At 40.8% G+C, this 23,872-nt stretch overlaps 1 protein-coding gene across 15 annotated transcripts in view; it reads right to left on the bottom strand.

The window, feature by feature from the left end:
* WDR20 (WD repeat domain 20) overlaps window positions 1-23,872 on the bottom strand; it is a 59,675-nt gene that overhangs the window by 35,440 nt on the left and 363 nt on the right. For 3 of the 15 annotated variants that reach the window (XM_072963729.1, XM_072963742.1, XM_072963741.1), the window contains exon 1: window positions 23,461-23,790. The exons of 3 other annotated variants lie outside the window; for them this stretch is intronic. In XM_072963729.1, the coding sequence (XP_072819830.1) occupies window positions 23,461-23,709 (249 nt within the window). In that variant the 5' untranslated portion in view covers window positions 23,710-23,790. Of the gene's footprint in view, window positions 1-23,460; window positions 23,793-23,872 lie in introns of those variants that run through there. 9 more of the 15 variants (XM_072963734.1, XM_072963738.1, XM_072963737.1 and 6 more) reach the window with 7 other exon arrangements.

Here is a 23,872-nt window from a genome sequence, read left to right as displayed (position 1 = left end):
TGTACTATTTTTGTCACTTTCTTAAAGTGTGAAATTATAGCAAAATAATTCTGTATTTAAAAGAAACTTACAAGGCATGCACATTAAATGCAAAGTGTGGTCCTTGTTTGGAAACAAATCTGAATAAACCAACTACAAAATGAATCTGAATAAACTGACTATAAAATAACACTTATTTGTGGTAGTGGTTACATAAATCTACACATGGGTAACACTGCATGGAATACACACACACACACACACACACACACACACACACACACGAACCTGTGAAATCCAAATGAGCTCTGTAAAGCTCACCAATGTCAATTTCCTGGCTTTGATATTGTACTATAGGTATGCAAACATTATCATCAGGGAAAACTGGGGGAAGTTTACAGGGGACCTCTATGCACATTTTTTTTGCAGCTTCCTATGAAATCTGTAATTATTTCAAATTAAAAAGTTAAAAATAAATAAAATAATAAAAAGATCCTCATATATCAAGAAATCAACTGTAAAAAACATTCATGAATCTGTCAAAGAACAGACTTTTATCAAATATAAATTTTTCACATATAGAAATATGGTTTTATTTCCCAGAACAGTCCATGTATCATAGAAAAAATACAGAAAAAATAATATATGGTGTTCGGAGTTTGCTTTAAAATAATGCAGTAAGGGTGAGGTAATAGATGAAAAGAGACTAGCCTATGTTGACAACTGGCAAAGCTGGGAGACACGCTCTCTACTTTCGTGTAAGTTGGGAATTTTCCAGTTAAAAAAGTTTCATTCTATTTGAGATATATATGTTTGCAAAGTAAACAACTTGAAAAGATATTCACCAAAATATAAAAGTGGTTATTAAAAGGGGGGCTGTATACAGCTGACATTTTTTTGCCTCTTAATTTCTAACTTTTCCTCAATAATTATATATTACTTGTACAATTTTTTAAATAGAAAAAGGTGAAAATACAGACCAAAAAACAAACAAATAAGAACAAAAAACCCAACTGAAACCATCTGAAAGTATTCGAGTAGTTTAAAGGCATGTTGTGGTCTTGCACGGGGTCATAGAAAAATATGTGCCTTACGAACAAACAGTAAAATTCACCTTAAAAGGAAGTTTAGGGTTACACCAAGTAAATGTATGAGCAGGGATTATACTTTACCAACAGTGAAGATGTATTTTGAATGGGCTAAATCATAAGTTTCACACCAATTAGGATCACTGGAGTCAGTTATTAATGTTTCTGTGGCACCAGTGATGTCACTCAGTGAGATGAGAAAGGACAAGAAGATTCTTTAAAGAAGCCAACCATTCAGGGGACAGATAAGAAGGCCATGGCTGGTTCCCCTGTTTCACTCTTCAAATAGAACTACAGCATAGAAGCATTCACTATGTGCTCCTAATTTGCTACAGTGGCAGAGGACTTTTCCCAGAGTCCTCTTTGGGAAATTCAATCTATTCCAAGGTTACCTCCCAATTTTTCCCCTAATGCAGATATAAAGCTGAATCCTCCTCTTTCTCACAAGAACTGAACTACAAATTCATCATCAGTCCTATGCTCTTCTAGAGATGCCAGGCCCTAAATTTTCCTCAATCCAGAAGAAATAGCTGAAAGAATTACACAGTGGAATTCGTTTTTTGGTATTCAGTAATATTTTAACATTTAAAATCTTGAGGCCTGAAATAAAAATATTAGGCTCGAGAGGGACAGTATTGTATTTGTAGTCTCAATGGGGACAGCACAGTATTTGAAATGTAGGTTAGCAGGCCAACCAGCTGAAAAGGCAGCTCCACACTGAAGGCTGAGATCAACCATAATCCAAAAGCTAGCACCTGGCAACAACTGCTCATGTGCTTCGCTCTGAGCACTTATCATTCATTACCTCATGTAATAAAACATACAGAATGTAAAATTCGCAACTGCTAGCTTAAAAAGTTAAATACAAAACTATTCACAAAGAAGCAGGCTGAAGAAGCAAATCCCAGTGTGAGTAATTCTACAACGTATCTCTATACACAATGATCTTACGTGAACACAAGTAACCTAAATCTCACACTCACGGAATCAGAAGACAGACATGAATAGCTGGAACAGAGCTCCAAAGAAGAAAAACAAAATCCCATTTACTCTTAAGATGCTGCAGCTTAAGACCAAGGAAGTAAGCTGCCTAAAATCGTAAAACTGATTCACACCGTAGCTAAACTTGGAGCTCTGTTCTTCTTGCCTACAAGGTGCCCTGCACCCAGTGAACTCAGGAAAAGCACAAGGGTAACCTAACCCAAAGCTCTCACTTCCATCGCCTTTCTTTTCACCTGTGGTTTTCTTGCTTCTACATCAGTCAGTAACAACTGGTTGTCAAATGTTGAAATTATTTGTAACTTCAAGAAATACAGAAGACTTTTGCAAAACTTTTTATTAAGCACAGCATAAACCAATGACACTCATCCTCTAGGCTGAGGAGTGGGGAGGGAGACCCAGGTCGGGAGAAGTGAGCTGCTTCCCTCTGGATGATTCAAAGTTCTGGAGCTGGCTGTGTCCCGAGCAACTAAGGCCAACGCCCACTACCACAGCTCTTTCCAAAGCTCCTGACTGTCTTCCAGAAAATCTTCCCTCTGCAGTCGAGCCAAATGCCCACTAATAACTTTCTGGCCAGCAGGGATGTATCCAAATTTTGTGTGCAAACACAAGAAGGACGGCAGAAATGGGCAGCAATTTTAAGCTAGGCTGCACAGACACAGGGAGCTACGAAATGCAGGCCAGCAGCTCAGCGTGGTGGTACGCATGGTTATGACAAAGGCTGAGGCTCCGAACACCAGCAGGTCCCACAGGCAGCACTTACAAGTCTCTAAGTGGCTATGCACTAGAAGGCACTCTTTAGGGTGGCACGGAAGGATCTCACTTCTCCTCCACGTAGGGTACTGCCACTAGACTCATCTTTAAATTAGACACAACACCCCAAATGTTCCTGTTGCCCACAGCAAGTCCAAGCACTTGTGCTGTTCTCACAAAGTTCTCAGACCTCCAGCCACACACGTGCACGTCAGGCAGTGAGAAACCAGGGCGCACTCAAGGACCACAGGAGGGAGAGCGGCAAAGCACAGAGAGCCAGCCAGGGCCTGCCCGGTGCAGGACGAGGCTGAGAAAGCCCCTGGAAGGCTCTTTTCAAGCCCAGGATGACACCTGCCATCATCACAGGTCTTCTGCCAGAGTCCCTAGCAAACAACTCGATCATTTGACACTTTTAAAGGGCCTAAATTATTTCTTTATGAAAACTATTGTGTCAGTCCCATCCTCCACACAGGTCCTAACCCAGGAAAACAAAAACATTGAACAGGATACCACTTCAAAAATGTAAAGTGACACATTATAAAGAAAACTCGGGTGGAAAACCTACATTATACTTTGAGGAGTGATTAGGAGCACAGACTGGAGCCAGGATGCCTGGGTTTGATCCATGTCCCGTCACTGTTGCCCTGTGGGCTTGGACTAATGACTCGCCTTTCCACACTACCATTTCCACAAAATGGGAAAAGGAGGATAATAACATAGTTCCTACTGTATACAGCACTTGAGGATTACGGAGTTAAAATACATAAAGCGATTAAAATAGTGCCCACACAATACACCATGCAAGTATTAGCTATTATCATTATTAAGTAAATAGTATCACTTTACATTTGTTAAATGCATTCAAAGCAAGAAGTACAGTAAATTAGCATGGAAACAAGCATTTGATTTCTTGCAGGCATTTTAAAAATAAATGTATTTTTCTATTTAGTTGCCTGTCCAAAAATGTGTGTGTGGAGTGGTGGGGGTTTGAAAGCGGGAAGGGAGAAGGTCAAAGAGGTAAGAGAGAGCAAAAAGCCTGAGTGACAAGCTCCCCCCCAACCACCACCACCGTGGCAGAGACGGCAGTGGGCTGCCACCGCCGCCAGGTCAGAGTAGCGCTCAGCCTGCTGAGGCCTGTTCACTTCCCGCTCGTAACACAACTGGGCTATGGCAAAGCCAGCAAGATTACTTTATCCAATTAAGATTTTTCTAAATCTAATGCAGCATGATTTTTAAAAGTTGTACAAATAGTGTCAGTGCAGAGGCCAGAGCTGGGTAGTATACTAATTTATACCTCAATGAAAGTGCAAGTTGATTTCTGAGACAAAAATACCGAGTAGCATATAAAATGTGATGACTAGACAAGTGAAAATGCAGAGGTCGGACTCTGATCTCAAAGCCTCTTTTACCTCCTATTCTCTGATGTACTGTAAGTAAATGAATATTGAGAAAAGGAAATAAAACAGTGTTTGTTTCTATTAAAAAAAAAAAGCTGTAAGATTGTTGCTTAGTAGACATGGTTAAGACTGTGAGGGGAGAAGTCCACCAGAAACAAGGCGAGTGCAAACATCTGTCACATGGCCGCACAAGAGCCACACGCTCGCATGCACTCTCTGGGGACAGGGCTTCACACGAGGCAGTGTGGTGTGCCAGAAAGGACACAGGCTTGGAGTCTGACAGCCTCGCTGAAATCGCACGCCGCCACTCCCCAGCTGTGAGGCTTGGCGAGCCACTTCACTCCTCAGAGACTCCCCTTTCTCATCTGTATACAAAGTGGGAAACACCAGTCCTTATTTTGCAAAGTATTTGTCGGGATGAGATAACGTGTGTGAAAGCACCGAGTTCAGTGCTCAGCAATGAGTAGGTGTTCAGTACCACAGTAACTGTGATGATAAACAAACTCATCAATGGCCATTAATAAAATCCACAAATTAAGTGACCAATAAGCTTACTGAGTGTTTGCTGTGAGAAGAGCCCTGAATTAGACCCCGTAAGGCAGCAGTTCTCAAAACGTCAGCACATGAGAGTCACCGGCCAGTTAAACACAGTGCTGGGCCCAGCCCGAGTTTCTGATTCAGTTTGGTCAAGAGTGGGGGGCCTATGATTTGCATTTCCACAAGTTCTGAAAAGATGCTGATGCTGCTGGTTGAGGAGCACATGGAAGAGAACCAGTGAGGGAAGGGAAGAGTGAAGGAAGACGAACCTGACAGTTTTCATAAATGTTAAGAAGTCAAATATTGAGGCAACGGTATAGTTGAGCAGAAAGGTGTGGGATGGCACTAGAGAAAAGACCAAGACAGACAGACAAAACAAGTGTGCGAGGCCACAGCTTGGCCAGTTAAATATCCATGTGGGAGAAGTTCATCACAAGAACTGACAGACTTTAAAGAAGCCATTGCTAGGCTAACTTTCTCACTAGGCTCAGCTTGAATTTTTTTTGACAGTTTTAGTAAATGAGCCATTACAGAGCTTGAGAAAGTTAACCACACAGTGAAAATGGTAACCATAAGCAAAGATGCAGCAGGTAAGGTAAAGCCAGGCTAGCTGGCATGGAAATGGAATAAAAGGGCAGAAGTAGTGAAGAATCATCACTGATTCTGATGCAGGTGATCCCAAAGCACCCTGTCAGCCAAGACCTGCAGAACGTTCACTCTGCACGATGATGCCCCACAGAGGGAGTCTAGCAGATATGAGAATCAAGCCCTGTTAACCCCTATTTATTGATTTGGCATTACTAGGCGTTAATCAAGGGAGCTGACACCTCAAACACGATTCACTAAAATGAGAGGGTAAAACCTCTTATTTCTTTAGTTTTGCATCATTTACTAAACATGTTCCTTAAGTGCAGTTCACATTAATTAGCTATCATTGCACCTGTTATTACCAATCTTTATTTACCAACTGAAAGTTCTACGAAATTTGTTTCAAAACAATCTCACCAAAAGACTGCATTTCAATTATTATTTTTAGGTCAACGTTGGTGAGATAAAGATAACTACAGCTTGTAATGAAAAAATACACACAACACCATGATTCACCAGTCTACAACACTCACAATTCAGGACAAAATTGCTGACAGATTATTTTCCACGTAAGACACAAGAAATCAAAAAACCCTAAGATTGTGAAAGGAAAGTGTTGAAACCCATTTTCACATCTTCTACCAGAATAAATCTCCGCAGTATCAAAGGGATAGCCAATGTAAACAATGAAACATCAGAAGTACAAGAAGAAACCATGAGGATTTAAAAAAAAAAAACAGAAGGGCTAAGTATAATCCCAAACCCACGGCCACAAGATGAAAGACTAATACGTTTGTCCATAAAAAATAAAATTTCTTCCTAGGAAAAACCACCATGAGCAAGGTCAGAAAACTGACAAATGGAACCAAATGCCTGCAACTCAGATCATAAATTAAGGGCTAATTTATATAAAAGAGCTCCTACAAGTTAAAAAAAAGAAAAAAACCCAAAATCATTGTAGAAAAATGGGTACAGGACATGAACAACTCACAGAAAAAAGTACAAATGGCTCTTTAATATATGAAGTGACGCTCATGCCACTTTTCGTCTGTCAAAGTGGCAAAGATCAAACAAGAGCACACTGTGCCAGAAGTACAAACTGGGACAGCTTGCTGTGGAGGATAACGTGACTGTGTCTACCAAAATTACAGACGCACACGTCCTTCGACCCAGTAATTTCCCTCACAGGAATGTACTCTTCAGATACACTAGCAACCTGGCAAAATGATATCTGCAAAAGGTTACTTACTGCAGCGTAGGTTATGATAGTTAGACTGGAAGCAATGTCAATGTTCGTCACAAAAGGAACAACAGGACAGTCATACAATGGGATACTGTGCAGCTACTAACAAAATAAAGAGCTCTTCACACACTGACAAAAAATAATCTGCAAAATATATTTTATAAAACAAAACAAAACAAAGGCAGGGTGCAAAACAGTACAGATGCTCACACTTAACTTTTTTTTTTAGGAGGGAGGAATATATCTGTGATTTTATCTGTAGAACCACAGGCTGTCTCTGGAAATATACAAAGAACACTAGTTACTCCGAGGAGGGGCACAGGGTGGCAAGGGGACAGGGGTGAGAGACTTTTCGCTGCAATACCATTTGAACTTTGAATCATGTGAATGCATTACCTATTTTAAAAATAAAGTATGCCTATGTGAAGTCGTAATACCTATATTCTAAATGAAGACTTTCCCACTAAGTTACTTGAGATGACAAATTCCTTTCACTATCCACTCAATATTTAATGAGTTCTACATGTGCCAAGCACTGTTTTAGGCACTGGGTCTCAGCCTTGAAGACAGATAAATCCCTCCTCTTGGGGACTTCAGGAGGGAAACAGCCTGTAAACAAATAATCAAGTGAATATCGGAGAGTGGAAAGGGCTATGAAGAAAATTCAGTCAGGAAAGGGGAGTTGCAGGACTGAGGTGGAAGGGTGATTCTAGAGCCTTCTGGGTAGGGGTGACAGAAAGCTTCCTTGAAAGGCCGAGATGAGAAGAAGGGAAGGAGCCAGCCCTGTGGAAGCCAGGGAGAGGACTTGTCAGAAGGAACAACACAGCGACACAAGGCTCTGAGGGTGGAGAGTGCTCCTCCTCCAGGAACAGAACGGAGGGAGCAGCAGCAGCGAGAGAGGCTGCAGCAGCAAAGCTCCTGGGGGGGTTAAGGGAGGGGGAAGGTACCAGATCACAATAAGGAATTGAGGTCTTACTCTAAGAGATATGGAAAAGCATTACAAATTTTTAAACAGAGGGGAAATAAGTTCTGACCGATCCTGTGTGAAAGGTCAGTCTGGCCACCGACAGGAGAAGAGACTGTAAGAGGCAAGAGGAGAAGCAGGGAGTCCACCGTCACAACCCATGAGAGACGGCGCTTCCTGAAACTAAGGCGGCGCGGTGGAGGTGGAGGTGAGCAGATTCTGGGTACATTCTAAGGCAAAGTCAGCTGGCTGTACTGAAGGATGGGAAGTAGACTGAGGACTACAAACTATTTAGCCCATGCAATGTTTTACAGTGATCTAATAGGTTCATTTACAAAAAAGTCACACCTTCATACAAAGCTTAACTGCGCTAGAATGGGTTTTAAATACCATCAACAAAAAGCAGTGCTTATCTACAGACCAACTAGAGCCCACACTTGGGCTCACTCTCCACATACTTAACAGGCACTCACTCTGTGCCAGGCACAGTATTAGGCACAGGGGATCTGAATGACGCTTAAGGTAAAACTGAGCACCAGGACAGACTGGCAGGAAAAACATCAAAAAAGTAAGAGCTGTGGGGTAGGTTTTTTTATTTCTTCCTTGAATTTTCCAAATTTTCTACAATAAACATATCCTAATTTTAACTTTAAGGGGGGAAAAAACAATTTTCCTTTTTACTGCTGCCAATGAAGGAAAATTTTCAACAGGGCAAACTTATTAGTAATTTGAATGATTAGCAGAATTCCGTCTAAGGAAGCTTTTAAACAGAACAGATCTCTCAGTTTTCTTTCATGCCTCTACCCATTGCTAGTGCCAGGGAAAGATGTACCTGCAGAAGGAGGGAGGGAAGGACTAGGTGAGAGGGAAGGGGGTACTCATGACAGCTTGCTGTTCTTGAAATACATTATCTCACAAAACAGTTATCACGAAGATCAGAGACTGATTCATTTAAAATATTTAACCAAATATACCAACTACATAAAAGACAATATGGTTACCATAATCTACCTACTATCAATAAACAAACAGCAAAGTCATTTATACATTTATCCTTTCATTCACATATTTAAAGAGTGCATGTAATGCATCAAAGGCACTGAGAACACAGGTTCAGGAAGGAACTAGATGAAATCAGCCCTCCTGAGTTTGCAATCTAGTTTAGCTGGTAGGGAGAAGAGGGACAACACATTTCAAATTTGGATTATTTTATTATTATTGTGACATGCTAGGGAGACAACCTGGTAGAGGGTAACAGAAGAGCTGACCTAGTCAGGGGTCAGGGTGAGAGGCTTGGGGAAAAAAGACATATGAGTTGTACAGCACAGAGAACTATATTCAACATCTTGTAGTAACTTACAGTGAAAAAGAACATGAAAACAAATTTATGTATGTTCCTATATGACTGAAGCATTGTGCTGTGCACCAGAAATTGACACAACATTGTTATTGACTATACGTCACTAAAAATGTATTTTTTTAAAAAGACATGAGTTAAGATTTGAAAGAGTAGGAACTGAAGAGATGAAGGGGCAGGGAGTGTACACTCCCTGCAAAGGAAACGGCCCGTAAGAAGAATCTGTGGCAAGAAGGGTCAGGCTCGGTAAGAGAACTGAAAGGAAATCAGTGCACCAGGAAGATCTAGCAAAGGGAGGAGAGGATGACGAGGTAAGCAGGAGCCAGCCCGCACGGAGCCTCGGAAGCCATGTCAGTAATTTTGCTTTTAATGCTAGAAGCAACAAGAACCACTGAAAGATGTGAAGCCTGGGAGTGACAATCAGAATCACATTTTTAAAGCTCACAGAGGATGAGTGAGAGGGGGGGCAAGCGCAACGCAGAAGACCAGTCAGAAAGCTGCACGGTGCCGGGGAGACGAACAAGGGCAACAAGCAGAGATGTAGTCAAGATCTACCATGGAGATAAAATCAGCAGGCACTCCAGACAGTAAAAGCAGGTGTGGGGAGGAAGAGCGAGAAGTGTCATGACTAACAATAAAATAGAAAAGATTTAAAAGGATCAAAACATCAAAAATCACAAAAATAAGTTGGAAAAAAGCATAGAAAGACATTCCATGAAAAAACTAACAAAAATAAAATGAGTTTCCAATCCTCAAAGCAGAATATCACAGTAAGATATTTAACACACCTATCAGAAATTGACAAATAAGGCAGTCATAAAAATTGTAAAAATATGGACAGTGTGAACAGCATTAAAAAGTTGATCAAACACAAGGAGAGATGTCACCTTGAACTAACAAATAGAGGATATACATTCTTTTAAAAACATATGGAACATTTTAACTAGGTCACAAAGAAAAAGATCATCACATTTCAAGTAACCAGTATCAAAAAAATATATTCTATGACCACATCATGTGAATAAGTTAATCAATAACAAAATTAAATACCATGAATAGAAACTTTTTAAATGCCTGTTTAGAAATTAAGAGTTAAAGATGAAATAAAAATGAAAATAACAAAATATTTAGATCTTAATGACAATGATATTACCACATATGTAACATGGATGACTGTTAAAGGAAATTCCACAACCTTAAGCACATCATTAAAAAGCAAGAAAGGCTGAAAACCTATGTTTTCAATTCAGAAAGCTAGAAAAAGAACAGCGTAAATCTAAAGAAAACAGAAAGGAAATAAAGATAACAGATATTACAACACAGAAAACTGATTCTGTGAACAAAATTTTCATCGACAAACCCTTGCAAGTTTATTCAAGAAAAGATTAAATGTGAACCAGGGATGAAGTTCAAGCTAGTGACTAAAGCCAGCAGCTGCCTAAGAATGCAGAAACATGAGTGCCCCAGGGGCTTCAGAGCAGGTCCCTGCTCTGCAGAGGACGGGGCCACAGTTCCAACTTGGAGGTGGCCCTTTGATCACAGAAACATGGTCTAGAAAGCAAAAGAGTACAGGGTAAGAAGGAACTGGCAAAAGTCACCATCAAGAAGGAAGCTCTAGAGCTAAGAGGGACAGAGATGAGCTCTGCTGGAGCGCATGTAGCATAAGATCTAATTGCCCTAACAAACGGATTTGTGCTTGCAGGGGAATATCCACAGGGGATTAATTTGTTGCAATAAATACTTTTTCCTTTGTGGAGGGTGGTGGGTGGGGGGAGAAAAGGCATAAACAATTTCAGGAACAAAAGGCACAGATACAGAGGATATTTACAACGGGAGTAAGAAAAGGGAATGGGGCCTGAGTCATAAGGAAATCCAGTTAAAGACTAGGTAGAGCAGGCAGAATGGAGAAAGGTGAAGTAAAGAGTGGCCAAAGAGATGTGGGCTAGAAAGGCAGAAAGAAGTTGAGATTAAAGTGTCATGACGTGCACAGTGAAAAAAGAATGTGACAATGAATATATGTATGTTCATGTATAACTGAAAAATTGTGCTCTACACTGGAATTTGATACAACATTGTAAAATGACTATTACTCAATAAAAAATGTTAAAAAAAATAATGTCATGACATGGAGTGCTTCAATAAAGAGAAGATGACCAGCTGTGTCAAATGCTGCTGAGAGGTCAAGGACGCTGCGGGCTGCGTGGTGTCTAGCGAACTGGGCAGCGTGAAGCTGAGCAACCGGTACCTTGGAGAGATTAGAGCAGTGGGAGCCAAGGTCACAATGGAGCGGAAGGACAATTGTTTCTACCTGAATTAATAATTTTGGAGCTGAAGCCGTTTCAGCTGACAAGACCCAGAGTTTCACTATGGGAGAGGGCCACAGGTGGCCTAGAGGAGGTCACGGGGGGTGGACATGGTAGCCAAGGAATCGAGGAGCCAAGGCGTTTCATGGGCTCTACGGTACTCATGAAACCACCCAAGACAGCAGCAGGATCAGGAGAGGAAAGGCAGGCTGTGAGGCAGGTACCAAGGTGCTCCCAATGAGCAGAGGTGACCAAGAAGTCAGCACAAGCTCATGAGGAAAAGAGAGGAAGATGGCATGAGTCTAAGGGCAGAGGCTCAAAGGGACATGCGTAGTGCCAAACGAAGCGATGCCTGGTCTGGAGCTCACTTTGCAGAGCAGCAGTCGGGACTCTATGAAGCCTTTCTAGTTCAACCTGCACCCACTCTCCGAGCTGTCTGGGAACTGCAAACTGTGGTCGCACCAAGGAAAGCCCTGAGCTTAACAGCCACCATTTTTTAATTAGCTGAGCTAATACTGTCCTCAGTCTTGCTAGCTACACGTTCACGTATTCCAAAGTCCAGAGAGGAAAAAGAGCAATGTAAAGAGTTGTGCGATTTCTAGAATTAAGTGGAAAGAAGGGAATGGAAGGGAGAGTGTGAGCACTTTTTTCCAAGACGCCAGGACAAGGACAATGTTGCGCCAGGCAATCAAGACACCAAACACAGCTACCTCTTGGATTAACCCAAAACTCTTAACAGCACAAGATTCAAGATTGTGACTAATTTCTAAGAGCCTCTCAACAAATTCAAAAGGGGCTGGCAAGCCTACCCCTCTGCAAGGTCTGGTAATGAACACTAACTAGATTTGTCTTGTGACATGGATTTTGAAAAATTACTGAATTTACTCAAGTAAGTCCTTAGGGGACTGTAACTTCAACCAACTCATTCATTTAAAATGGAACACAAGGTGCGTCCTATGCACAGGCACTGTGATGGACAGAGTGAATAAGGTGGTCTCTGCCCTCGAGTTTCACAGTTTAGTGGAGGAGACAAAGAGTCAGACAAAAAAATGCCAACGCAGCGGGAAACAGTGGGAGGACATTCAAAGTAGCCACACAGCAAGAGTAAAGGGAAGAGAGGCTGCTAAACCCCGCCGGAGTACAACACAGCCCAGGCGGCCGGAGCGAGCTGTAGCCCTTGCTTTACCAACTCGTCACACCATGAGCTCTTCTCTCGAGGAAACAGCTGTGTCCACTACGTCTGGTCCCCAACACCTAACCCAGTGTAAGACTGTCTATGCAGTCTGCATCTCTTGGTTGCCCACCCAGTGTCTATCTACAGATCTAGTCTCCTGTCTGGAATCTACTCATACTGCAGCTCCAGAGCAATCTGGGTATCAGATAATCCAAACCCCTTGCTAAAGGTATGGGTTAGTCAAGACTCAGGCCACAGGAATGGGCTGGTAATACAATTCGGGGAAACGAGTTAAAGGACGTTTGCTAGGGGCTTCTGTGAAAAAAATCATCCTTATTCTTCTGAGAAAATAACTAGAAGAACTGTTCTCATCCTGGATCCTGGTTCTCATTCTGGTTCATGTGGTACAGAAACGTGAAGCCTGGAACCCCTACCCCCATTTTGCCTTCTAAGCCAGGCTGACACACAACAGAAAGCAAAACCCAGAGAATCTCTGCAAAACAGAGCGGGTGCCCCAGTCAATCCAGTCGGGTTTCCTGCTATTTGCAAACCCAGTACCTAATACTATAACACAGCCAGGGTAAGCCAAACCCTGAAATCCACGCGTGAATCACTGTCCACCAGCTCCCTGTACAGCACATTTCAGTGTTCATCCCCTGCTTCCAGAAAAGTCTTTGTTAAACCTAATTCTCAAACTTAAAAATGAGAATCTTATCCCTCTTATTTAAACCTCAGAGAATGACAACTGGTTAAGACCTAAATAATAAAATTGTGGCTCAAAATTATAAAAGTTTATAGAAGAGAATTCATAAACTTACAAATTTAACTACAAAAAATATGAAAATTCTTTATGGCAAAAACAAAAACAGGGACAAACACACGCAGCCCCCCTAAGCAGAATTACAAGATAGATCACAAACGGAAGAAAAAAATCTGTAATTCATATCACAGGCAAAAATATCCCTGAAGCATATAGAGCTCTCAAAAAAAGTCCAAAAACCCAACAGAAAATGGGCAAAGGATATGAAACAGATAGCTGATAGAAAAAGAAATACATTTCACTCCTAATATTTAGAAATATGTTCACCTCACTTGTTATGAGGAGAAAACAAACAAAATTATACTAATTTCTCACCTATCAGATCAAATGCAAAAGTCTGACCACACACTGTTGGCAAGGCTGTTGTGCAACAGGTGATCTCATGTGGGAGGACAAATTAGTACAACCCCTCCCTTCGGAGGGCGGTTTGATGATATCTGTTAAAAACATATAGGCATTTACCCTTTGACCCAGCAGTATCTCCTCTGGAAATACATACTACAGATATACCTGCCTCTGTACAAAATAATACATATGAAAAGTTATTCACTGCAGCTTTATCTGTAATTTAAAAAAATATTAACAGCCAAGAGTCATCTTGTTAAATAAATTGTGGCACATCCACAGCATGGAGTATAAAGCAACTATAAGAAAGAGTGAGGAAGCTCTCTATTTACTAATATGTAAAGATCTCCAATATATATCATTAAGCACAGTTTACTCCCTCCTCAATCCCTTCAAATCTCTGCTCAAATGTCATCTTATTCTTATAACAACAAAAGGATGAGTCAGAAACAAATAAAATGATTATAGGGAAAGGAAGGAAACTTAGGGGTCAGACAGAAATGGAAGCCAGACATCTCTGAATGTAACTGTGCTGTATGGTTCTGATGTCAGAACCACAGAAATATTTTATATAATTAAAACACAAAAATGAATTTGTTTTTGACAACTTTAGAAAGGTATAACTGATATACAAAGAACTGCATATATTAAATGTGTACAATTTGATGAGTCTGGACATATGCAAACACTCGTACTACCAACACCACAATCAAGGTAACAGACAATATCTAACACCTCTCAAAGCCTCCTCATGTCCCTTTATTTTTGTTTTCTGTGGTAAGAACACTTAACATGACAGAGATATAAGATCTACTCTCTTAGCAAATCTTGATGTGCACAATTCCGTCTTATTAACACAGGCATTATGTTGCACAGAGAGCTCTAGAATTTATTCATCTAGCATCACTGAAACTTACACATCCCCCCTCATGCACTAAAACTGAATTAGAGTAATAGTTGGACAATTTGTGTAAATTTACTTAAAAAAAAAATAGAGGGCAGGAAGGTACAATAATTTTAGTGGATTAAGTCTGAAGACAAGCAGAAGAATTAAAGAAAGCTGTAAAGACCACTGCCTCTCCAATTTTAGTGAGCATGAGTCACCTGGGGGCCCTCCTAGAATGTGAATTTTGATTCAGTAAGTCTGGAGTGGGGCACAATTCTGTACTTCCAACAAGCCCACAGGTGACGACGCTGGCGGTGCGGGTCTGTGGACCACACTTTGAGGGTCTACACAACAAGAGGAGCTTTGCTCTAAAAAGCAGCTGAGAAATGGGGCAGCAGCTGCCCCAGGCAAAGGACCTGTAGGGAGTGGGTGGAGGCCAGAAAGGGTCCCCCTCTTTTTAAGATGGAGGAGATAACAGCATGATCGCTGTAGTATTTGATTCAGTCAGGGTTAGAACAGAGAGTGCATGCAAGGGAAATTAAAACAATTAACTATAGCATCTAAGACAGGAGTATGCTGGAGAGAGCTGCAGTGTGGCAGGAGCTAAAGTCACTGAGAACTGAGGGGAAGTGATGAGCATCCAAGGAGGGGTGGGATAACCGATGGCTTGCGCCCCTGAAGAGAGTAATACACTAATGCAGCACATGACCTCAGAAGTAATACTGAAAGAAAAAAAAAATACATTGAAAAAAAAATTTTTCAAAACTCATACTGAGAGTTCTGGAAGCTAGAATATTAGTCAACATTTAAATGCTCACCACTAAGGAAGACAGTCCTATCCTCCCAAGCCTTGCTCAAGCTTCAACCTTCACAGCGCAGCTCAGGACTCTCGGAAGGAGCCATCAAATGCCACATCCTTAGGCCTTGGGCTTCTAGTACGCTGGCTCAGAACCCTCTCCCCCTGCAACCCACCCACCCATCAGAATTCAAGTCAAACGTCACCTTGTTAAAGCCTAAGTTCCCACTGCACTTGAGACAAACATCGCATTGTAATCATCTCCTCTGAACCAAAAAGAACACAGAGCCACTCTTGTAGCGCAGTTCTTGTATTTCTCCCTCTATTTAAGGCAGCACGGGCAAAGAATGATCAGGAGGAAAACAAAAAGCAGCACACGGCATGGCCAACTCACAGCTCCAGATACTCAACTGCTGAGTAAAACGCCACCACCAGTACCAGAGACTGCTTCGTGGAGCTAAAAGTTTCCCCTGATGAAACAAACCAGTTATCCTCCTCACATTTAATCACACATATGACACTAAAGAAAGTAAGCCAAGACTTACCTAATAAGGTGCTTAAACTTTCTGTGCCATGGACTCCTCACAATGATGTTTTTAAATACAAAAGATTACAAGGAGATCAATTATATTAAAATACAGTTATACTACAGTAAACAGATTTAGGATTTTTAAGTTTATTTCACATTGAATAATAGGCTCTAGTAGCAGATCCACCAACTACTATAATTTTTTCAGTATTTTTTTAACTACTGTAATTTCAAAGTGTAAATGATACACGATACATCTGCAACAACCATAATGTGATATGCAAACATCTGTGATCTTCACTGGTGATGAGGTCACAGGTCTGTTCCTACTGTCATTTGTTGCTTACAGTCATAATTGAAGAACATGTTAAAATTCAGTTAGAAGTTACAAAAATAAAGATGTAAAATATTTCTTCCCATATAGATTAACATACCTCCTAAATTCCATTCAGATTAAACCATACTAAGTGAGTATCGTCTGTACATCTCACCACCACTTACTCACCCATCTTACAAGACTGTAGTCACTTTAGGCCCAGGGACTATGTCTTATTTGTCTTTGGGTCTATAGGTCCAATAAATGTTAGGTTAATGAACAAGTCATTTATTATTCCAATGGACTGTGAACTCCTTGGTGGCAGAAATTCTGTCTCAACAACAATACAGAGCAGGCACTCAATAAATCTTGATAGAATACATGAGTGTGTGAGCAAATGGTCTCCTTGGTTAGATGACGGGCCTCCTAAGGTCAGAGATCGTATCTCACACTTCTTTGATTTCCCATAATCTAGTATACCATTTTTCACACAAAATCACCCAAATATTTACTAAATGAAACATTAAGACAAGACAGAGCCTCTGAAATGAGGATCAAAGTAGAGAATGAGCACCTGTACCAGGCTGGACATAGCAGGGAAAAAAACCCTGCTCAACAGTGAGCTGGCTATGAACCAACTAAAGGAAAAAAGCTTCAGGTCACAGGGACAACCTATAATGTGGTTACTTGAAAATATGTTAAAAATATTCTTATTCTTATTTTAAAATACGAAAACCTTAAAAATTCCACCCTCATGAATGGTTCTTGCTTCTTTCTCATAAAATCAATAGTTTCAGGCAAATTTTCCTACTGCTACAAAACAAGATAAAAGTGTAAGGGGGTGGGAAGGGATAAATTGGGAATCTGAGATTCGCAGATACTAATATATACAAAATAGATAGCAAGTTCATACTGTACAGCACAGGGAATTACACTGAATATCTTGTAGTAACTTATGGTGAAAAAGAATATGAAAACGAATATATCTATGTTCATGTATGACTGAAGCATTATGCTGTACACCAGAAACTGACACACTGTAAATTCACTATACTTCAAAAATAAAATATATGTATATATATACACACACACATATACACATACATAAACTAGATGAAGTGTAGCACAAACTGATTTGGTATGTTTCTTAGTATAAAATACCCTACCTTTAAAAATTCCGTATTACAAAATAGAACTGACAATGTAAAAACATGACTCCATTTTCAAATTACCAATTGTCAGAGAAGCTGTGATGCTGAGAAAAATGCTAAAAGGTAAGCGCAACTGCCAACCAAGGCTCAGAAGTGAAGATAAAGCATTTCTGAAATTAGAATATAAGGCTACACGTTCTGAATGTACAAAAATGTGTTCTATACACATTTCAGGACAAATCCTCTGTTTGAAACCCAATCCAATATTCATCTCCTTTAGGCAGAGAAATACTTCTCCACTTCACCTTTACTCCTTAATGCCACTTGATGCTTGCATTGCTCACACCACGTGCAGAGCACACGACTTCTACTTTATATTACAGCAATCAAGACAAAAACACGAGCTCCTTACAGACAGAAAGTGTCTTAATTCATGTTCATATCTCCCACAGTAGACAGGAATACCTTGTATAAAACAGTTCTGCAATAAACACTTGATGAGTGAGGATTTTTTTTCAAAGCAAGACATATCTTGTACTCTATTAAGAAAAATAGATGCCAAATGTTCAGAGGATAATTTGTCGTTGATATTCTCAGACAATTTTAAATGTCCTGCAAATTTAAACTGAGAATGTCTACCAATTTCTATTCTTGATGTCTACTTCTAAATATTCAAATAGAACCAGATTTCATATTTCTGCACAAACTAACCTAGCTGAAATATAAATAAGATTGTTCTCTAAGATACTAAATATCAGAATACAAAAATCTTCACATTTATTTCTAAAATAAGGTTCTTCAGGCATATAGCCAAACTAGTCAATGACAAAAATCCACTATGTTTTGCTTCCTGCTCGAGTTTCTACCAGAGCACAATAAACACTTAAATTAAGTCACCAGACAATTAATTTGATGATAATAAATAGAGGAGACAAGTTTCTTGAGGGCAGAGACTTCATCTACACCTGGCACCTAAAACATGTATCTAGTCCCTCACATCTGGTAGATGTGTGCCATAAATATTTGCTTAAAGAATGACATTCATGACTAGTTCATGGATTTCACTACACATTCTGGGAGCTTCTTACCACTGCTCATATCCACCCATGGAGTCTTTCAAAATCTCATCACCATCCTCCTCTTCAAGGTATCATATGAAAGTTTCTCAAGCCTCCTTTAAGTGATTAAGATGCTTTGCCCTCAGTGTATAATAATCTATAGTCAAATAACTAAATCTTTATCAATATTTCAAAGTCATTCAGTGGCCTTTAATGGAGGGGAGGGGCCCTACAGGTTTCCGCCCAATTCCACAGGCGCCCTACTAAGTTCAATACAAAATTTCTCAAAGTAAATTTGAAATAAAAAATTCTAGACTTCTAAGCCTCTTTCTAAATTATAAATGGGGAGCAGAGAGGTGTGAAAATAACAAATGGGGAGAAAGGTGTGAATATTACCTTCTCTGGAGCAATCGAGGATCTAAAACTAGTCTGTGGAAAAAACGTTTAAAAGGCATCTAGTTCACCTTCCCACACAAAGCACGAGTTCCTCCAGGCACCAACAGGTGGTTCTGCTGCCTTTGACTGAGACAGAGTATTTCCTATATAGAATGCTCATTCCCTCCCAAGTCAACCCATTACCCTCCTGGATAATTCTGGCTCTAAAAAAAATTTAGCTGTTATTACTATCTGACCTCTGGCCCCAGTTTCATCTCAGCATGGTGAATACCTGAGGTCTTTCTAACATAAAGACCTAGAATCACTACGTGTTCAATGTGCTTTCACAACACACCCCACTCTTCTCAATTTCCACTCAAGAAGTAGGCAAAGAATTCAAGACATGAAGATACTGCCCCAAATATAAAAATGAATTTATTTTCATCAAAAAAATTATTGAGCACAGAGTCATACAACCTTATGAGTTGAAAAGACCTTGGACACCAACTAATTCTACTTCTCATCTGTTGTAGGAATTGCCTCAATAACATCTCTCGGCAGTACATTTGTAGCCCGAATCTTAAGATGGAGGGAGAAAGTAAAGGCTTTTTGACTTGAATGTTAAGTCATTCTGAGAATAGTTTTAAAAAGTTGCTTGATAGAACGTATATCTGCTAGGTAACATGGTTCGATAGAAGTAGTTCAAAAGTAATCTGTACCATTTGGTTACTTTCCACTACTTTCACTATCCCTTGCTACATAATTTCCAAGTTGTAAGAAGCTAAATTTGTTACCAACTAACAATAATTTAAAATGTCTTTTAAAAGATGTAAGCTACTAAAAATACCTGTTACTTTAGGGCTCAAAATTGAATAGATTTTTCAGCCCCTAAAGATCTTTTTAAAGTAGGACATAAATGGACACGGACACTTTATCCAGTCACTCACTCAACAAATTAACAGGCGTCTACTCTATGCTGGACACCAGGAAGACAGAAAAGCAGCAAAGATTCTATTCTAAGGAAGCTTTGTTTATAGAAGAGACCAAGAATTACAAATTGAGAAAAGTGCTAGAAAGGCAAAATACAGGATGCCATAAAAACATGTAATAGGAAAAACTATTTCTAGCCTGTGAATTCAAAGAATATGCCGTGGAAGAAATATTTAAGCTGAGATCTGAATGGTGGCCGTTCTATTTATGTAAAAACAGATCTCCATAAAATGAAAGGGTTGATCCAATAAGCCCAGCTCCCTTTGGCATCTTTATCCTAAAACAACCTTTTTAAAAAAGAGGAAAGCAAAATATGTCATAAAAAGATTTGAAAGTCAGTAGCTGAAAGTTCTTTGCGGGTCTTACTCATCTCTGGATAACCCACATCACCTTGCCTAGCGCAATAATCATAGTAGTCACTCAGATCTTTGTTGAAACGACTAGTTCACTCTCAGTATTAAATCAATGTTCACATTACTTTTAAACAAAATAAATTCACAAAACTAGATACCCTAACACAAGAAACTCCATTCCGAACTTCAGTTGTGAAAAGAAGACGCTTTCATCTAAAGAACAGGATTGCCATCAAGATTCAAAGGTGGAGGGCGGGGAGGACCAGCTCAGAGGTAGAGAGCATGTTCAGCATGGACAAGGTCCTCAGTTCTATCCCCAGTACCTCCATTCAAAAAGAAAAAAGAAAAAAAAAATCAAAGAAATAACATATGGCAAAATGCCAGGGTAAATTCTGAAGTGCTTGACCAAAAAGCTCCATCAGCCTCTTCTCACTGGACAGTCCTTTAGATTCAGTTGTGCCTCTTCACCATGAGACAAAACTGCACCACAGGTCTGCACTCTCTCTCACCTTGGCTTCTGAGAGAGAGTGAGACTCCATAAACTCTAAGGTACCTTCTAGCTCTAGAAACAAACTTGTACATGTTTTAAAGTGGCCAAGATTACAGTCCTCGGCTTAGATTTTAGACTACCTCTTCATCCATTCCATTCCCCCACGACTACACACTTTCTTTCAAGAATGGCAGCACATAGTTCATGATTTAAGTTTTTTAAAAGACCCAGCTTCCATTTGCAGCAATGTGGATGGATATTATGCTAGAGAATATTATGCTTAGTGAAATCAGTCAGTTAAATACTGTCTACTATCATTATATGTGGCATCTAAAAAAATAATACAAAAGAATGTATATGCAAAACAGAAACAGACTCACAGGCACAGAAAACAAACTAGCGGTTACCCAAGGGGAGAAGGAAGGGGAGAGGGGAAAGTTAGGGGTATAGGGTTAAGAGATACAAACTACTGTATATAAAATAAATAAACAACAAGGATATATTACATAGCACAGGGCATTATGGCCATTATCTTACACTTTTAGTGGAGTATAATCTGTAAAAATACTGAATCACTATGCTATACATATCATATTGGAAATCTTCAATAAAAAATAAATGAAAGACCTAGTTTCCACTAATTTTTCAGGCAGATTTAAGTTGAATGTATTCATCCAAATCAGACTTTCTAAATGATCCGATTAATTGTTGTAAAATGTTATATGCCCCCCGCGAAAAACATTTTTAAGAAGAGTCAAAATGACCAAATGTCAAAAACAGATTTATAACTCCTAACCCCAAAAAGTAAATTTTGGCATTTTGATTAAAGAAACTTATCTGATCTGTTTTAAAATCATAAAATAGAGTCACAAAAACAATCACTTATACTCAGAAATGACAAAAAATAAATGCAAACTCATTCATAGAAAACAAAGAATTTTTTTTTAATGACAGTGTTTAGAAGGGAGCTGAAATGTCTACCATGTAATGCAAATGTATCTACAGGATACTACCACATGAAACTGAAATTTTACAAAAAAGTTAAAGTTCTAAGTAAATTATGCAACTAAAGGCAAATTTACATGTTTAAGACTTGTCTCATTTAAAATAATTTTTTTGGTGTAGTTTTGAAAAGCTCTCCTAGTTTCTCCTTCACTGAATATCTCCCACTAAAAGAGGACACTATTATGATACTTCCAGACAAGAGACCTGTTTTTATGATGCAAGCCACAACTACTATGGTTTGCCACTAGAGTGCTTCACAAATAATATACTTTAAAGAAAAGTTTTTTTTAAAGGTAACGCTTGCACTAATTGCTATAAGCTGCTAATATAGTTTTTACACACTTTTTAAATTTAATGTAAATAAATTTTAATAACTTAAAATCCTTAACTTATTTCCAGAAAAAAAAAAAAGCTGATCCTTTCAGACTGTCTGCTGTCAAGACAGCAGCTCCTATTTGGCAGCTGCTCTAAGTGTTTAACTGTATTTTACATCTACTGAGTGTTTCAAGGCTTTAAAGTTCATTACTGCCATTATGCTATAAATCACAACGTGTGTACGTTCAAGGTCACTCAACAAGTCAGTGACAAAGTTGGGAGGACTAAAACTTCAGCTCCTAGACTACTAACTACACTTCACACTTTTCCAATTCCGAAAGAGATAGTCAAGCGAATTTTTCAACAATTTATAACAGTGTACCTCAAATACAGGACTACACTTACCACAAACACTAACAAAAAGATTCACCTTGAACAAATTAGACAACTCGCTACAATTAGATACCACTGTCACATCCCTAGTTCTTTTAAACAAGCAAAAACGTACCGCTTCTGGATAAAGTAACTCCTAGAAAATGTTCACTCTTCAATGTATACAATTTATTTTCACACTGACTGAACACTTATAAATTAACCTTTTATCACCGTTTCACAAGCCGAGGTGCTGAGGGGAGCAATTCCCTCACTCTTCCGAGAGTAGACTCAAAGACCACATACCTCAAAAGTAAGCAGTTCTCAATGAGAACAAAGTTACGTAGCCAATGAAAGAAAAACTCTCCTAAGAGATATTTTTAAAGGATGATTACATGCTTGACAGAATTACTGTTAAATCGCCCGCCAGGAAGAATGGTTCTTGTAAAGTAGCTTTTAAGGCATATCCCTCCCTGTTGGGGACACAGTCTGACTAGCTGGGCAAGACTGAGCTGGGCACGCTCACACAGAATCCCTAGAAACTAGCTTAGTTCACTGGAAACATCTTTTCGCCCTCCTAACTGTAGTACTCAGCCCTTTCCCGTACGACAAGGGACAAGATGACCCTCTCTAACAATCTCTCAAGAGCGGGGCCCCTCCGCGGAGACAGTGACAGCCGTCCTCCCTCGGATGTTTTCGGAAATTGAAAGTGTTAACACCAGGAGGAGAGGCTCCTAGGAAGTGTCAGTGCGGCAGCAGGTGGAGTAGCCCTTCGTGCCGAGCAGGTCCTTTCTGACCTAGTCTCAAGTCCTCTGCTTCCCAGCCCCGGTTCTGCCTTACAGATCTTCCCAAGTCGCCCCGCGCCCTGGTTCTCCAACCCAGAGCGAGACTCTCAACCCTCCCGGGAGGCAAGGCGGTCGAAACAGACCAGACGGCCACCCCACCTCTTCCGGGGACTCGCAGGCCCGCTCCCCGGCCGTGTCAGAGCCCGACGGACCCTGCCGGAGGGGAGGCAGCCGGCCCTTCTGGGGCCTCCCGGCCAGACCCCACCACCCCACAGTCCCTTTCCTCCGCCCCCACCCCTTCGAGACACCCCCGCCACCACCCTCCTCACTCCCGAATCCCCCTTCCTCAGGAGCACTCCAGCGGAGTTACCGGCCCACTCAAAAGTAGGAGCGACGGCCACCCCACCGGTCACCCTGGCCCCCGCTGTCACCGCCCAGCTCCCGGCCTCTGTCCACGCCGCTGGCGAGCCCCGGTGAAGGCCGGGTCGGTACCTTGCGGACCCCCTTGTAGATATAGAAGTAGAGCTCCCGGCCCACATTGAAGCAGAGGCGGTCGCCGTTGCCAGACTGGTCGTTGAGGTTTACGAAGGAGACGCGGACAGGGTTGGATCCCTGCGAGTTGAAGGGCACCCGGTTGGGCCGGCTGTACTCCGAGTGCGGCAGCAGCTTGTACAGACCTTCCCGGGTGGTGAATTGGGTCTTAATCTCGTTCATCTCCTTCCCTCCTCCCTCCGTCGCCATCTTGGAAAGCAGCGTTCATCCTGCCCTAAGTGCCCGGATCACGCCCACCGCGCAGGCGCCGTCCCGGGCTCTCGCTCTCCCCCCGCCTCTTCCTGCTGGCCCCTCCCACCCGCGAGCCGGCCCCGCGGAGGCCGGCGAGGAGAAGGGGCGGGCTTGTTTACGG

The sequence above is a fragment of the Vicugna pacos genome, chromosome 6 (genome assembly GCF_048564905.1).
Source record: "Vicugna pacos chromosome 6, VicPac4, whole genome shotgun sequence".
NCBI classification, from domain to species: domain Eukaryota; kingdom Metazoa; phylum Chordata; class Mammalia; order Artiodactyla; family Camelidae; genus Vicugna; species Vicugna pacos.
The sequence above is the reverse complement of the archived record's forward strand: the minus strand, read 5'-3'. Positions and strand labels throughout refer to the sequence as shown.